This window comes from Amphiura filiformis, chromosome 20 (assembly GCF_039555335.1).
Source record: "Amphiura filiformis chromosome 20, Afil_fr2py, whole genome shotgun sequence".
NCBI lineage: Eukaryota > Metazoa > Echinodermata > Ophiuroidea > Amphilepidida > Amphiuridae > Amphiura > Amphiura filiformis.
The window spans coordinates 62,376,827-62,395,642 of record NC_092647.1 but is presented as its reverse complement, the minus strand read 5'-3'; the positions used below and the strand labels follow the sequence as shown (position 1 = coordinate 62,395,642).

Below are 18,816 nucleotides of genomic sequence, written 5' to 3'. Positions count from 1 at the left end.
TTTGCCAATCGATCAGCGATATAGCTTATAATTTTATTAGACAAGTATGAAACCCAAATTTTTCGTCGAGATTAACTCTGCCCTCTTTATAGATAGAACGTTTAGAAAGCAGGCATGTCTACTCGTTTCACAATAATATACATAAGTTGATACACTTTTTATCTACTTAAATATGGCCTGAGAGTCTTTTTAAAATGTAGATGGCTCAAAGAAAGTCCGTCAATCAGACTATCTGTTGTCCACTAACAGATTAGTGGCTCTGAAAAGAGTCGTTCAAAAATATCAGGCGCTGCAGAAGTTTTCATAACAAAGACCTTTGAAGTTAAAATGTATTTCAAAAAATATTTGCCTTATCATTGCAGTTAAGCTGAACTTTTTTAGAAACTAAGTTTATGAAAATGTCATTCGCACAATATAGACACATGGACTGTCAGTTTGATAGACATCAACACATTTCTAGGGACCTACTTTTTTGGGACATCCGGAATGAATTCTCCAAGCTTTGGGGTGTTAAAAGGTCCGATTATAACAATAAAGCAAAGTGGCCAATATTCGATGATTTATGTTTCTTGACATAAAATTTAGAGGTTACCACAAACATTCGATCTCACACTCTTTAATATGTAAAGGTGTCTAAATGGCATCCTTGTATATCAGGAGGAATGATGTGAAGATAGCAACCGATAGGCTTTCCTCATTTTAACCAATAGGCTTTCCTCATTTTATATCTGCCCGATTTCTGCCATATTTATTTTACACGAGTATTCGATTCTGTCACTTGACAAGGTGCAGGTCATGCTCTTCTTCAATGTTGTGTAATAAAATCAGCTTCATCTTTACAAGTTAACGAATGTTATTCTCCAGCAAATCCCACCGTCACCCTGGGTGCCGAACGGGACGTGCCTGGGTAACAGGCACCGGGCTTCCTTACCTAAATCACATCAGCATGGTTAAGATAGAATACAAGAAACAATGTAGGTGTTTGACAACATTCATTGGTAAATTAGAAATGATAACAGCAGCAGTCGAGTTAGGAATGGGCGTGTTGTATAAATTCTTATGGTGTTAAACGGTTCAGTTATCAGCAAAAATACGACATTGATAGGGCATTATGTATCTTATCTATAGTAAACATACATTTATGACGATACACTTTGGGCTAAGAGTCAAAACATGGGGAAGCCCTTTCCTCCTAAAAAGGGGGCAGAAAGTTCAATAACCGAACTTTGTCATCTTCTCTTTTATAAGAAAATGAGACTTTTAAAACCGTATAGTTATGTATTTGCTAAAAATGTTGAAATATCGTTTGCAGAAAGTTAATAGTGAATAAGTTTGAAAATATTTATCTTAAGTACCGTATTAGACAAGCCTGATTTCAAATGTTTGAAATAGAAGAAACCACAAATTCATAATAACTTATGTATGACTTATTATTGATGTTGTGTGCCAAAAAAGTAATAAAAACAATAAATATATGATTATAATTGGGTGTAGTTCTGTCATTTATGCGCAAATGTTATTTATAAAATATGCACAGCTATATATGTTTTTCAATGTAAGACTATGGCCTGTCCCAGTTATTCTTCTTTGTGTCCCACTTACTCCATATTTGAGTGTAACTGAGACAATTACAACTTGTAACATCACTAAGTCACTAAACAACACATAAACGCGGCCACTTTTCTTTTGAGGAATTGGGCTTTTTCGGACCTGTCTGTTGTCTATCACACGATAGAGGAGAGTAAAAACAACAAATCCTATCGTTTATTCTCTAAATGAGTTTATTTCTGCAACGTGTACAGAGAATCAAGACTGTTGCAGATCTGTTGCTTTCTAGTGCTGGCCATATTGACTCTATGTTTTGACGTAATTTTGAGACATGATGACAGAATAAATGATTACTATTTTAGCTCATTTTGCATGACCTGTTTGCACAAAGTCGGAACTAAATTAAGCTACCCATTTAACATGACTAGCCTACCATAATACGATAATAATTTAGTCGCTAGTGTTGACAATATTAAAGTACTTTTATAGGAAAATATATTTGCTGCGAAATGACACATGTTCATTTTGGTATCCTCGAACGTTGACACTTAGTGCGCAGTTTTTTGTTGTGAATGTTACCCCCCACCCCCTAAATTGTTTTATCAAAATAAAATTGTTGGTAACACATTAAAATGTGTGCTTTATATAGAACCCATCATAGCTAATATTGTTGTAAAAACAGGTGTTATCACGAAATGGGTTTTACGCCCTTTTTAACATTGAATGCCATGTTAACAACATGAACAGGTATCTTCGACAAGGTATTGTAAGGCCTTCTGCAACTCATCTTCATCAGTTCTGCCAATTATGTTAGCCTATTATTTTCAAATATATTTTATACATTACTGGTACATTATCTTGTTTTATTATACAGTAATTTATTTTTTAATGCTAACACTAAATAGTTCTTTGAAGTTGACATCTTTCATTTAAATTGCGGGCAGAAAAATCTATGCCACGATTACTACAATATTTTTACTTGAATTACCAAAAACCTTAATTTTCAGGAAAAGAAACATGTTAGTATTGGCATCTTTTTTTATTGTTTTGAACATAGACGCTTGAAAAGTTGACTAGGCATTTTTGACTTATGAATATGTGCCTGACTTACGAAAGTGTACCTAGCTACGGAACTTGGGGGTAAAACTTGATGTAATTGGCGATTTGCCCTACCGTAATTGATCGATAAACTGATTGATTGATTTTATCAGCAAGGGTTGAGGCAGGGGTTAACATGGGTTAGGGAAATGCTGCATTAGCTTTTGAGCCCTTTTCGATACCAATACTGACAAACATTACCAATGTGTTTCAAAGCAATACTGTTCTTGTACGTTGAGTGGATGCTCGTGATTTGAAGTTGCGCCCATAAAATTCGCACTGACGTCACTGATTGTACAACCTAGTAAAAAACATGGATGTAAAAGATAATATACAAAATAAAATATATTTTAGTTCAATGTATTGTTTTGAAACATGTTTATCGCATTGACGTCAGTGACTAAACTAGCTTAAATCTATAGGCACTGTGGCAAATTCAGATTAAACTTACGAGATCTTTCTCCAATTCTCCGTCCGTAATCGATCGTCGTCTGCGCGGAATGTTCCAGCATGTCCGGTGGCTCACAGTGTTCTGCTGTAACAGAAACGGAGGTTTTGCGTTTAGTAGTTGTACATCAAACACACAAAATATTGATTCAAATAACAATTTGGAGAGGACAAAAACCAGTCAACTTCGTCCATCTCATCGAAGGACTTCATCAGATCTGATATTGTTATTTGATTTGATGAGCAAATCTAATGAACAACAAATTGATTTTGTAATACATGTATTTCTAGATTTATTGACTTTATATCTATGTATTTCCTTTTTTCAGATCTGTTTACTGAAGGGTTCCGAGTTTTGAATATGTTGGGGTCTTCAGAGGCGTTGCTTAAAGCTTGTGGGTTGTGGCTTCTTAGTTTGATAGGAATGTTATATCCAGTATCTGCCCAAGAATATATCTCACTAGCAAGAAAGGGCCACCATGTATGTCATAATTTAGAAAGGTCAGTGGATTGCTCCTCAGTTATTTACTAAACATATCATTAGTTAGATTTATTATTGTTGGTCTACTTCCTTTCGTTTTCCCTCAGTTTCATCCATCCTCTCTTCTTCTTCCTACGATTCTATTTCTCTCTTCTCTAAAATCCTCTCATCATTATAAAGTATATTGTCAACAACAACAAACAATCAACAATAACATCGACAACAAAGTGCATATAATAATACTATATACATGTCTGCACAAAAAGAAACTCGGCTGTTATAAATACGCCTATAGCTTCAGAACTAATGCTTGTTTTCACAATATTTTAACATAAAAAAGAGGAGGATTTATTTACGCGCATTTTGATACTCCATTTGTTCAATTTGGTTCAATATTAACAACACAGCAGCGTTTTGAAAGAAAAACACCCGAATTTAAAAGTTGCAGCTATTTGTATTGATTTGAAGTCAGCGCGAAGATATTGGCGGGTTTTATGTGCCACATGCTTGTGTAATAACCATTGATGATGGCTGTAAACTGCAACTTTTTAAATTCGTGTATTTTTCTTTACAAGCTCTGCTGTGTTGTCAATATTGAACGGCATTGGACAAATGGAGTATCAAAATGCGCGTAAATAACCCATAAATGTTGAAATATTGTGAAAACAATTATTAGTTCTGAAGCTATAGGCGTATTTATAACAGCTGAGTTTCTTTTTGTGCAGACTTTATATTGTTTTGATCTTTATTTATTTTGTCTTGATTACAGATATGAACGTGCAGTAGTAGTGGCAGTCAGGGAATCATATATGCAAATAGACTACACTCCATGTAATAATTTTTTGAAATGGTTCGTGTGTACAAAATCCAGGTAAGTATTATTCATTGTGTATTTTTTATCAGTCTGTTAAAGTGATCTGCGCATTGATGACATATAACGAAATGCTTGAGTTCTAAATCGGGTAACCTGTCCCTGCATAACCATGAGAACATTCTTCTTTGAAAACGTATAAATAACCGGGAATCAATGACCAGTGAGGACATGTTCTCAATATAAAATTATATAAATCTTGATTTGACTTCGACTGCTGTGGGTCTTCGGCTTCCAACGAGTCACCCCCTTCCATTGCAGTCTGGCTTGATCCTGCTATTCGGCATCCTCAGTGCAGCGGCATTATGTTGTGTTGTACTTGGTATTTCCACCCATTTAGGCGGGCAGTTTGGTGGCCTTGGAACAGTGAAGTCGTTCTGAAGACATACGGACAATATGGCCAAACCATTGCACATGTCGTTGGCTTATTTCTTTCAGAATATTGTCCATTTATAGTCAAACACCAAGGATAGATCGAAGACATCTCATCTTGAATACATCAAGTCTGCTTTGGTCTGATTTGCGCAAATTCAAAGTCCACGATTCGGCTCCATGTGACAATAGGGCGGATACGGGCAGTATAGATTTTGAGTGACCTTGAGATGGCTTGGTTCGACCAGATCTAGTGCAGTTTAGCCTACCAGGCTGCTAATCTTGTACGATGTTTGACACCCTCCTCTAACTGTGGGTACATATACTACTCACGAAAACAAAGTCTTTAATTTTGTCAATATGGTATTCAAGTTGTCTGAACCTGCCTGAACCTGCTACTCTTTGAGCTGTTAGGCACTGTGACAACGTCTGATTTAGTCCTATAGCGCTATTGATACCGATGGCTCTTGCTATCGTACCCTGAACATTTGCACAGACAGTGCTGTCGTGTTTTTTTGTTGAAATGAAAAACAATAACACTTCGAAAAATGTAATTATTAATCTTAATACAATTTATTACAGCATCGGAGTAAGATAGCAAGAGTCATCGGTACATAACCGGGCATCGATAGTGCTATAGGACTAAATCAGACGTGGTGCCTTGCCCAGGGTGTTCCACTTGAAGGCAGGGAAGGCCAGCGTAGGTACTTATGATGGAATGCCCTCCTTTTCACATTCAGCTACACATAACGTATGCTATTTCACACGAGCCATGCTCTCCGAATCAATGTACATAATTTTGGGTCTGTGGCATAAAGCATCGTGAGATATTCTTAACTTGCGACCGTCCGTAAAAGGTATGATGGTATGGCTCTGATACCTTCTTTGGATTTAAATTTTACATTATTTTAAGAAATTAAGTAGATATCTTTAAATATTCAAGGGCGTAAACACAGGAAACTACCATTCAATATCTGTGGTGGCAGATCTGGTTAGCGTAGCGGTTCTGTTCTCGCTTTGCACGAGTTTGAGCCCCGGTCGTTCCCAGACTTTATGTGCAATTGGTTTCCAGTTCATATGCTGTGGGTTCTCCACTTTCCTAAACTGTAGGTTTCTTCCCTGGGTATATTGATAAGCCTCACGGTGATCCCGTATCGATTATGTTAAATGAACGTATTTGAAAATGGCGAGAATGATCTGAGTAACCGATAAGCGTCATAAATCCAAGCACCTAAACCAAACCTTGCCAAATTTGTGTAATGTACATATGTGACGCATGTTTCTCTCTTTCTCGTTCATTTCTATTTTCTATTCATAAGTAGTTAAAATCCACAAACTAAAACTTTCAATTGTGATATGTTTTCAGACACAACAATAACATAATATTTTAACATTCCCAGAGGGGCGATTGAAATGTTGTGCGACTTCCTTGAAACATTTCCGATATAATTCCGTCGGGTGAGATAATAGTTGTATCAGCTCTGTACCCAACAACCCTTGGCTTAGTGCTGCATGTCTGAAAATCTAGATTGTAATGTTGACTTCCTAGTTCTGAATAAATACAATGACAAGATTTGTGTCAAAAATATAAATTAGCTTTTATACAAAACTAGCCGGGTTCCTCAGTTTTTGTGGCTAATATAATTTCTACCAAGAGTCGTGAAAACCTGAAAACCCTAGAATTATACTTATTTGACCTCGGGTGATAGTAGATAACATGCCCTTGAAAACTGTATCATCCAACATTTTCACCTAGATTGATGAATATCTAACAATCTTTACTCATTTGCATTCGAATGACCTTGAAATAATCTCCTAATTTGCATGATGTGTGTCATATTTTATTCCATATCATCATAATATTCTTCTGTTTCATTATTCTCAAATGCATCTTAAGACATTTTCCCCCAAACACTGTTTTCTTTCAGCTTATACTACCGTGTTGCATATCGTCAAGAAATAATTCAAGCACATCGGACAGTAAAAGGTTGCTGTCCAGGATTTGTTCAAAATGGCACCCATTGTTCTCGTAAGTATTCACCTATTTAGCAATTCCCGAAAGGCTTTGCAAAAGGACCCGAGATTACGTTATCCCGAGTGCGGAGAGTACGCCGTCGACAATGGGGTTTCGAAGTGCGAAATATCACCTCTAGGATAGAATGATCCCGGGGAATGATCGTATGAGATGATCAAACCAAATGGATAATGTAACAATTGCATTAGCAAGCATGATGAGGGTATTAATTAAAGATTTCTTCTATGCAAGTCCAATTGAAACACTTACTGTATGGGACGTTTCAAGAGCTAAGGTCTGCTCTTTTCATCACAGCACAGCGGATTTTCAAAAAACACAATATTGCCACAGCAATGAAGCCCATGACCACTCTGCGCAATATTCTGGTACATCCCAAGGACAAAAGAGAAAAGGATAAAATCACAGATTGTGTGTATGAAATTCCATGCCAAGGTTGTGAAGCTACATATGTTGGAGAAACGGGCAGAGCGTTTGGTACCAGAAAACAGGAACATGTCAAATCGGTGGGAAAAACTTCCAAAAACAGATTTACCAGGGCAAACAGGCAAGCATCTGAATCAGAATTTCTCACTTCTGCATTAGCTGAGCACGTAGCTCAAAATAACCATGTTATAGGCTGGGAGGATAGCGCAATTCTTACAAATTTAAAAATGTATTTATTTAAAATGACAAGTATACAAGATGGGTCAAGGAATCCATTTGGATCCGGAGGCGGGGCACCCAATCTATGAACAGAGTTGATGGCACATTCAAATTAAGCCACCTTTATGATGTATTGATTTCTGGTGATGACAGTGTTACTTCAATCAATACCAACAAGAAGTCAACTGGCAACCCAAGCAGATCAGTGCATCATCTGGCTGATGAAAAGAGCAGACCTTAGCTCTTGAAACGTCCCATACAGTAAGTGTTTCAATTGGACTTGCATAGAAGAAATCTTTAATTAATGGAATACTACAGTCCTGATGAACTTAATCAAGAATGATGAGGGTATCTTTTGGAATATAAGGTTTGACACGTTTAATTACACCACATCGCTTAGAAATACAGGAAGACATTGCATTAATATGATCAGACCAAGCCATGGTAGGATCAAATGTAACACCAAGATACTTAAATACATCTACACGCTCAAATTTAAGTATCATTATTGTAATATAAACTAACATCTGTAAAGTTTTTTAACACCCTGCTAGTGCCAAACACCATGAACTTAGTTTTCTGAATGTTTAATGTAAGATTATTATTCTTGAACCAGTCAACAATTTTAGATAAATTACATTGAAGCTTTGATTGAAGAGTAGAAGAGTCATTAGCAGTACATAGTAATGTGGTGTCATCGGCATACAATCAATCTTCGCAATCAAATAAACATCCCAAAGACATGAAAGAAGAGTACTTCGATGTCGCGACAAATATTTTAAACAGAGTTTAGAAAACATGAATGCGTATGTTTGCTGGGTTGTGTCTGAATTTTGCGAGTGAGAGATTGATTGATTATCAACATCCGTTGATGCTAAATATGTGCGGATATATATCCAGAATAGTTTGGTCTTTACACCCAATAGGCACGTTGATCAGATGGGGACATTTCCCTTTCGTGTATCCGACTTGATTATTTCCTTACAATTCACATGATCTCATGTCAGTCGTGAAAACAACATGTTACTGATGGAAGTCGTCTTGGTCTTTCCGATCGTTCACGTCATATACTGTAGACATGATAAAGAAAGTCCCAATGGCAATTGTGATGAATGCAAAATTGTCCAGATAATAATGATGTAGCTGAATGAATAATGGTGAAGAACGTACATAGTTATAATAAGAAGTTCTATTTTGGAAAGGTTTATAAAAAAAGGCACAGCCCAAAGCAGGATTTACAAGAATACTCCGAAGCTCTCCGAGTGTCTTCGTTAATCATGCCATATGGTATAGTAAAGCATGGAGAAATAAATGAAACTAAAACTAGTATGCATCATTTTTTCAGGAACTTCGTTTCAAAGAGCTTTCCTCACGAGGAAAAACAGCATCAATGCTGTGTTTTCATAAGACTGTTCCAGTTGAAATCCATACACCCCATATAAAAGACATGACCTTAATCTCTCATACAGGGAGTGTAAATTTCACATGGGTTACCTGAATGGGTGACTGAATCTACACCTAAGGCCATGTCTTCTATAGGGGTGTATGTATTTCAACTGGAATAGTCCATTATCTCATGGAGCAGGAATATGCGCAAAATTGAGGATTAGTTTCAAGGATAGAATGCAAAACGTTTGATAGATATGTCCATCAGCAAGTACGTCCTCCAAGTCTTCAATACGTTTAGGTTCTATTCTTATAGTGTTCTGAAGAAAAGCCCTGAAGCACTACGGGTAAAAAGATTCGGAAGACAATGAACACAATGATGTGTCATCAGAGGGCAGGAATGAGGATTACCATCATGACCATGGGACAGACATAATTGGGTCAAGTACTGTTGAAGACGCGACGATTCGCTGTTCCTTTTATAGCATCATATACTCTTGCATAGCAACAGGAGAATTCCAAATATGGAACATGAATATAGCATAATAATGATTACCATGACTACCACACACCGACATCGCCCGGTTAATAATTACATTATACAGCCAGAGACATTGAAATGAATACCCGGGATCGATACACGTAAATGTGCTATGTACGATTGATATTCAGACGATAAATCTTTGGATACCGGGGTAGAAGATGATGAATATCTCCCGTAAATGATTTCGTATAAAGAAACCAGATCTGGTTCCTTGCACTTGAACATATATGTTCAACGGATATGATAGTCGTTAGCTTGCGTCTTGAGAAAGAAGCGTGCGTCTTGAACTCATAAACTGACAAAAATATTATGATTTTCTGATGTGAGCACTCACTCACATGGCGTATACAAGTTAACCCCCACACAGATGTCACACATACCCCAGTGTGAGGCTGTGAGCACCCCCTCACATGGCGTATACAAGCTCACTTACACACTAGAGAAGTCAATTAATACCGAGGTATTGACATGACAGTAGCCTTAGTCGGGATGTCCCTCGGCTCATTATGCGTCTGATAGGTCGGAACAAAATGGCCATGCGTGGCTGTGGATTGAACCTACCATGGCGATTTCTAATGACGCTTATGCCGCCCAAAACGTAACAATTCTCTTGACTGCTCCTTAGCGCGATTTACGCATGTATTGGCTCATGGACTTGCCGATTAAGTTACGGGTAAATTTTGACCAAATTAATCACGACATACCTTGGTGTTGTGTTATATTCCTGACATGTTATTGAATTTATATATGACTGATATATATAAAGGGTGAGTCAAAACAAAGTGCAATAGAGCAAAGACTCGATATTTATGCAAAAACCAAGTCAAACTGTCCCATTATTGAAAGATTCTATAAATGCCACACTCAATGGTCACCTTCTGTGAAAATATGAAGTGAATCGCGACTACCGTTTAATTTTTATGAGTCCTTTTGCTGCGATACCCAATTTCGTTATTTGTCCACGAGGTACCATGTATTTTGAATGAGAGCACACAATGCACTGTAAAGGCACCAGCTCTGAAACTGACTTTAACTTTAATAAGGTTGATTTTTACGTTATTTTAATTTCTTTCTTTTTTTCTGTTCAAACAAACTTTCTAACATTACTTCAAGTCCTTTATACCTCACTCGACTCCAACTCCAGTTTTTTTAAATCCCAATATGTTCAACTTACTGGATATTTTGTAATTCACTCCACTTCAATTTGCGCGCATTTCATTTTAACATTTGAAAAACCCGCCTACAAATTTGTATGTTTTTGATTGAGAATAAACATCGTTAAAGTAAAGGTAAAATGAAAATAACAAGAAATAATGTTTCTTCTCCTTAAACAAGACCAAGGGCAATAACACTTTGGGTGCTCCATTTTTATTTCAATGCCAATGAGGTTAAGAAAATGGCAGTTGTTCCTTGCACAGAGTGGGCTGACATTCAAATTTTAGATGTCTCTTGGACAAACATTAAAATTGGGTATCGCTATAAAATGTGTCATAAAAACAAAACGGTAAATGCTAATTCCTTGATTTTTTCACACAAGGTCACTGATGGATATATCATATAAAAATGTTTTAAAACTTAAAAGGTTCAACTCGGTTCTTAAATAAAAATGGATTCTTTTCTCAATTGTACTTCTTTTTTACTCACCCTGTATATAAAACTGTCTTAAATTCGAGTAATTGTCGAAATATAATCATGAGGTGAAAATGAATTGTTCCATTTCACTCGCTGTTCCGCATGTTCCGTATTGCGGGCCATTGTGGTTTTTAAGCAACCACAATACGCTACCTAACCATAAACCCTAACCCTATTGGTATTGCGGCCTAGTATGGTTGTAGAAAAAAATTAAACAGTCCATATTTCACTTTGTGGTCATATTGTGATATCGCACCCCAGTAGCGTAGCCAGGGGCTAAGGGTGCAGGGGGGTGCCCCAACAGCCATTTTCAGAGATAAAATGGGCACGGCAAAGAGTAGTGTCCATAAAATAAAATGACTAAAAATGAGACAAAAAAATTGACAGATGGAGACGAAAATTTGGCTTTGCCCCCCCCCACCCCACCCCCAACCCCACCCGTTTTGCTGGCTACGCTACTGTCACACTCGTAGACAGTTAATATTTGCGTAACATCCTCAATCATTTTTAACTCCAAATTTTTAATAAGGTTTATAAACATTATTTTTCTCCAGCATGTCTACGAGGCACATATGGACCAAACTGTTCAAGAACATGCCCAGAGTGTTTGAATGGGTTCGGCACATGCGAACCAAGGGATGGCGTCTGTACGTGTCTGGATGGATACCACGGAGAAAATTGTGATAAAGGTAACAAACTTTGAGAGAAAATGAAGAAAATCACAGTTTCGGTACAGGTCTTTCTCTAGTTTTTCATACGTGAACGCGACGTAACTTGAACGGGAACTTGAACGCAAGACGTCGATATCTATATGTCAGTATAACCTGCGATTATTGACACTCTTCAAGTTCTTGAACATGTTGGATGATATCAAATTAGCGGGCCGTATGAAAAACTGCGAGTAAAACCCTTACGAAAGTAAATCGTGAAGCTAGCGTAAGTGTAAGCGTCAACGAAAATCTAACAACCCCGACTTTCTAAAGCTGCATTGTACTACTGGGCATGGCAATACGTGACACATGTGGTGCTACTACATGAGATGAACTTGTTCAGACCAGCTTTCCAGAAAGTGACCTTCGCGTGTGGCAATTATTGTCTAATGTTGACAGTTGGTAACAGGTGTCACACTGGTATTTGTTGGCCAGAGTATGGTCAGCTGAAATGTTGGCAAATATGACAAATTGTTTGAGGAATCATGTAACGTAATGGTAATTTTTGCCGATGCTGTATTAATTACTTGTCATAAGTTGACACTTGAAGAGTGTCAACTTTTGTCTTTTCTATATCGAAAATACTAGAAGTGACATCAAATTTCATTTGCGTATTTCTTCTGACTTTCTTTTCGCATAGGTTGCAGTCGCGGATGGTATGGTAAAAACTGTTTACAGAAGTGTCAATGTCCTACTAAACACCATAAATGCAACAGAATAACCGGCGATTGTCACTGTCGGAGCCGACGTTGTTCCGACAGCCGGGGTCATTATCATGGTGGTGGAGCAGACAAAATAGATAATGGTGGCGGTACCGACATAAGAGGCCATGGAATTGGAACTGGTATCCGAGGTAGGGGCGACGGGAAGGACATTGGTGGCAGAGATAGAATATATACTTCCCAGGGAAAAATACGTAAGTCATGCGCGTATTTTTTTGGGGGCTTTGGGGGCGCCAGCCCCCCGGGGTCAAAGCAGGGGGCGGCAAAATCGAAGGGGCGGCGGGAAGAAGAAGGGCGGCAAAAATTGCTCTTCACTTTTTCAAACGACCGTAAAAAAATTGGGGCAACCTTTTCGGGCTGTTGAGGAAGGGGCGGCAAAATTGGATTTTCTTCAGCCCCCCGGGGAAGGGGCGGCCACGGTACGCCACTTTAAGTATATTATACAATAAATGATGTTTGAGGGCTCAGACGTAACAAATGGGAGTTGGGGGAAAATAAAGAGGGGTCTCGCAGAAAGTTCGGTAGGTGTGGGGCAAACATTCATTCTGATGACCTTTTTTTTTTATTCCTAGCCACAAATCATAATCCTAATTTTCCTGTTTCTAATGCTAACAGATTTTAAGTAACTTACTTTGTTCTTCTTCGTCTTCTTCTAATTTCACAGTTAAACGCACGGGGTCTAATGCCGCGGTTTCACAGTACCAGACATCGTCTTTCTTGAAGATAACATTGGGTGCAATAACACTGTATTATTTCCATACAAGGAGAACTTAACCGTTGTCTGTAATCAGGATTGCTTAAGACGGTGTAAGATGGTTGTCGATAGATTTCCAACTTGATTACAGTAACTACTGAACTACCGTAAAACCTCGTCTACAAGCATATAGAGTGATTCTGATGAACATATGAAAGCTAAATTAATCCCGGTGACATTATGGAGTTTGAGCAAATAAATGACAGATCTAAGCATATACGAACAAGTATTATTGTAAGACCAATATTTTGTATTGGCATATTTACGCTAGTTTCGTATGAAAAAACACCAAAAACACTATAATGCTTGTAGACGAGGTTTTACGTATATGAAATACGTGTCTCCAGGACACGGTTTCAAATGTGCTTTATACATGAAAGCAATAGCACAAGACTTTGCCGTTCAAAAGTACAATACTTTGTCGTTGTGTTGGCCTAAGCCCTACTTAATACATTCATTGTAGACCGCACATCAAAGGTGCAAGAACTTCGCTTGGTGTGTAGGCGGGGGCCCAACATGACACTTGCGCTGTAGGGCTACTAAAGCACAATAATTTGCTGTAACAGTAATTTGTGTGAGCTTGTGTTATTTGAGTTAGTCCTACGACGCCGATGTGTAGGCCGGCGGTTGTATGTCCTACACGATACTTGCATTCATTTACATGTTTAGAGCCATAAAAGCAGTTTTGCCATTCTGTAAGGCAAACATTTTGCTTGCACAGTCACTAGAATACTGAGTAGAATTCGACGCATTGTTTGCAAGTCAATTATTTGGCAACATTCATGTACAATCTAGGCCTTCATGTACAGGATTCACCAAGCTCACATGTGCAAAATAATATTTCACCAGTGTGGTATTGTGATATACTCTGGGTAATTTCATTTGATCATTACTTTGTTTACCTTTAAAACTATTTCATGAGAAATGGGAAAGTTGTACAAGTATGGAATAAAATAATTAATAGAAGCAACATATTTTTGTGGCAGATTTACGAGAGTGTTCCAAGTGTTCCAGGATTGCAGCTCTATGACTGTGTTCCCCCATAAGAGCACATGTAAACCGGTCCACGGTTTGCGACGCTTAAAGAGCTAGTATTCCATCCAGGACGAAGGCGATTTGGAGTGTGCCAAATTAGCCGCGTCTTTTGAACAAAAAAGGGAATTTGTGTCTTAATTCATTCGACTTGCTGAAGTCTGATTTCTGATGGGACACGTCTGTCAGTGACATTGGAACAGAGTGGGTGGTAAATCATCACGGAAGGAAGAATTGAATGGTCAGATTATGTAAATTATCATCTGTGCAAGGATTTTCTACGCTAAGGATGTACGGTGTACAGTGTGTGTGTTCAAGTCTACAGGGGACTTCGCTGGACAAGATCGAAACAGGAATTACATCAAGAAATCGTCCGGAACTTACTATCGACTTATTATGTTGACTTTTGTTGTTGATTGAAGTGAACGTGGGTAAAAGCTGTTTTGGGGTTTTTTTGCGTACAGTATTACAGGGTGTCCCTGAAAGAACTGTATCGTCGAATCATAATTGTTTGGGTATTTTAACGCCACAAGTAAACATAACTAAATACTTGGTGTGGTTCTTGACGATACAGTTCTTTCAGGGACACCCTGTATAAGTTATATATTTTGAAATATAGTCCAAAAAGATGATTTTAAGATCACGAACTTTAAAGGGTGTGGTCCATTTTTTTGCATGTTCCGTTTTCTATCTTACAGTGGACCTACCATTAAAACAATCCGTTTTCAAATGTGAGTTGTATTTATGTAAATTATCATCTGTGCAAGGATGTTCTACGCTAAGGATGTACAGTGTGTGTGTTCAAGTCTACAGGGGACTTCGCTGGACAAGATCTAAACAGGAATTACATCAAGAAATGGTCCAGAACTTACTATTGACTTATTATGTTGACTTTTGTTGTTGATTGAAGTGAACGTGGGTAAAAGCTGTTTGGGGGGGTGCGTACAGTATTACAGGGTGTCCCTGAAAGAACTGTATCGTCGGAAACGTAATTGTTTGGGTATTTTAACGCCACAAGTAAACATAACTAAATACTTGGTGTGGTTCTTGACGATACAGTTCTTTCAGGGACACCCTGTATAATTTATATATTTTGAAACATAGTTCAAAAAGATGATTTTAAGATCACGAACTTTAAAGGGTGTGGTCCATTTTTTTTTGCATGTTCCGTTTTCTATCTTACAGTGGGCCTACCATTAAAACAATCCGTTTTCAAATGTGAGTTGTATTGCTCCAAGCAAAAACCTGTATAACAATGTCCCATAGGATTAGTATCCGGAGTGGTTACCACAATGCATTACGGTTTTTTTTACATCATTTAAAACTATATTATAACATTTCTGTAAAAATAGATTAGTATTTATTTTCCATAAAATGTTAGCTTTTACTGTCAGATATGTCCCCTTTTAATTTTGAGCCGACCAAGTGAGGTAAACCATAGAAAATTGGAATTTACTACTAGCGCCCATGCATGTTATACTCACGCGGTTGTAATACGGCACGTCCCTCGGGTGTGTGTGTATGTGTATCCCGCACGCCGTGTACGTACTGTGCATACGTGTTCGACTAATATTTCCATCGTAATAATAAAACGCCGGTTCCATCGTGTTATTACAAAATCTCGGATTTTGACAAAACTACAGCATTTAAAGTTTTGATTGACATCATAGCGTACAATAATGTAACCCAAGATTTGAAAGTTGCAGTAAATTCTATTGATTTGTATTCAGTATAATGGAAGGAAGTCTGTGTAATGATAATCTGTGTGTTGTTGTATTGTTGTAAGTGCAACTTCCAAATCTTGACCTCACTACATTAAATTGACCGGTGTTTTATTGTTTTCTGGGCTATCGTATCAAATGAGGTGTCAAAATGAGCAGAGATAAATTCTCTAAATTGTAAATATACAATAGCCCGTTTTTGAATAATGGCCATTATTTAAGGGCGGATATTTACTTTTGTGAGATGTCATTGCAATGAGCAATGGCCAATTCTCTATAAATTGCGCAAAAAGTTACTATTTCACGCCTGATTGTCAAGTCATACTGTTGTAAATTCAATGAATAATGACTTTGCTTAAAGAGCGCTTAAAGATATTGATATGCAACAGCGACAATATCATAAACCACAGCTACAAGATATTTGTGATTCTGATATTATGTGTTTATAATGAATTTGTGTATAATTATCTGGAAAAACATATGTATATAAGCTAATTTAAAACAAGTCTTCAATACTCACGTTTTTTGTACATGATTTTCGGAGAAGTCTCCGTCATCAGCGGGTGGTAAAGGAAGAATAAAGTTGCTGACCCCCCCCCCTCCGACTACAGCACTTGAGGCGATGCAAAGTCTGCCCCTAGTTCCAGAAAAATACAACACTATGTTTTAGGGATTTAAAAAAATTATTATCCTTTTTTTGCCAAATTAAACGTAGGTAAATCTTAATCCTTAATTTTGAACTAATACCTACAAGTCTAATTTTAATATTTGGCTAATTTTTTGGAAATAAGAGCCACCACATGCTTTTTTGTATGCTGTGATGATCAAGTACAAAGACTCGTACCAAGGCTAATTTCAGGTTATGAATTGATATTTTTTAAATATAAATTCGAATCTCTTTATAACCAATTATCAAATTCAACATAAGATATTAAAATTATGAGCAACCTCGTAGCAGATACTCAAGATTCTAAATGCTTAAATTTGTGTCAATTGTTGAAGAAAACATGCACACTGGTCTGTGTTTTGGCCCATATTTTTAAAAATTGGCCTCATATTAAATTATAAATTTAATTGCCAGATAATTTTAAACAACTGATTGGCTTATGTTTCAGTTGGCAGAACAGGATAATTAAATATTTTTCTGGAATTTGAAGTAGTGCTTCATAACCTAGTTGGTCGACTTCTTTTTACATGGCAACATATACCATATGCATAATAAACTGAGCTCAAAAAGAAATGTATTATAATTTTTCACAACTTGCGAATCAGTCGGTCATATCTTAAAATCCTGTCCATCAAAATGAACCAAAATTACACATAATACTCTAACTCAAAACACATGTCAGTAACCAAGCAGTTGTCCAACTGACACAACAGTAAAATGCACTGACACGGAACAGCTTCCTGGACCACTTTCTTGGCCCAATATTTGGCACCCAGCACAATAAATTTGTGAGAATGCATACAAAATCCTTGCACAGATGATAAAACGGTGCTGCTTTCTGCTTTTCACGCACCATCTTCAAGAAACAGGTCTTGTTCAATACTATTCCACTTACTCTTTGGGACTTATCATATGTGCACGGATCTTGTACTCATTCTCACAGATTTCCTGTGCTGGGTGCCAATTATTGGGCTGTGAATGTGGTTCAGGAACTGTTTCATGTCAGTGCATTTTGCTGTTGTGTCAGTTGGACAACTGATTGGTTATATACGGACATGTGTTTAGAGTCTAGTATTGAAGTAATTCTGTGTATAATTTTGGTTCATTTTGATGGACAGAATGTAAAGATAATTATGACTTTGTCAAAAATTAAGTTTCATTTTGAGCTCAGTTTACTTGCTATGAACATGATGAGCGTTTATATGGAGTTTGTAACTATATGTGTATATAGAATAAAAAACAACCAATATCAGAAATGTCTCGTTTTTCAATCAGTTCGATTTATACAAATCAAATTCATACAGTTTTCATAAGAAATAAATCCCACCTAAGATAGTTGGTGTAATCAAAAAACAAAAACCCTTAATAATAAATAATAATTAATAAATTTCGGATTTATATAGCGCCTTTTTCCATAATCGATTCTCCTGTTTTTAAGGGCTCAGATACTCGGATATGGATAGCGACGTTTGCACAGTATTTTTGTGGGATATATAGAATGTTCATATCATGGACGGCTTTCTTCCCAGCCACATACACTAAGTACATCTCATTAGATTTATAAAGTTTACTTCGAGAACTGCTAAATATTAAAAATATAAAACAATATCTATTTTTAATAATGTGCCATAAAATTTGTATTATTATTTAATATTATTTGAAGGACGTTCCTCGTATTCAGAATGCAATTTGGTGTGTCTGATGTGCTCTCAGGCACCACAAAAATACTGTGCAAAGGTACTGACCCATGAACTGAGTTTGGAGCACAGATTGATTAGTTATGCACCAAGTGAGCTGGTTTTGCTGTTGTTGTGTTTTTTTGTTTGTTTTTTGTTCGTCGTGGGAAAGATTTTATGCAATCAAAAAGGTTTGTAGATAGACGGTTTGCGTGGAGAGTACATGTATATAGGGCCTACGCCTACCTTTTTGGCTCGGTAATTTCATAAATGGCTGTAATTCTCAGTGAAAATGATAAAAGGTAGCAAAAAAACGCACTCGCTTGATAGTAATCAGTATGTGTTCCAAACTTTAAAACAAACTAATTGATCAAGTAGTTTATTTTACTATAACAAAATAACACGGGGACTTATTTGAACTTAGACTGCGCTGCATTCCTTTTTTTTTTTTTGATAAACAATTCATATGTTTCCATGC

At 37.1% G+C, this 18,816-nt stretch overlaps 1 protein-coding gene across 1 annotated transcript in view; it reads left to right on the top strand.

Moving 5' to 3' along the window:
• The window catches only part of LOC140142525 (multiple epidermal growth factor-like domains protein 10), a 69,500-nt gene extending 56,188 nt beyond the window's left edge, over positions 1-13,312 (top strand). Inside the window, exons 2-7 of the mRNA XM_072164519.1 lie at positions 3,423-3,594; positions 4,344-4,445; positions 6,746-6,846; positions 11,611-11,745; positions 12,407-12,682; positions 13,153-13,312. Coding sequence (XP_072020620.1) covers positions 3,455-3,594; positions 4,344-4,445; positions 6,746-6,846; positions 11,611-11,745; positions 12,407-12,682; positions 13,153-13,262 — 864 coding nt within the window. The 5' untranslated portion in view covers positions 3,423-3,454 and the 3' untranslated portion in view covers positions 13,263-13,312. The remainder of the gene's footprint in view (positions 1-3,422; positions 3,595-4,343; positions 4,446-6,745; positions 6,847-11,610; positions 11,746-12,406; positions 12,683-13,152) is intronic.
• Positions 13,313-18,816: the final 5,504 nt, after the last annotated feature.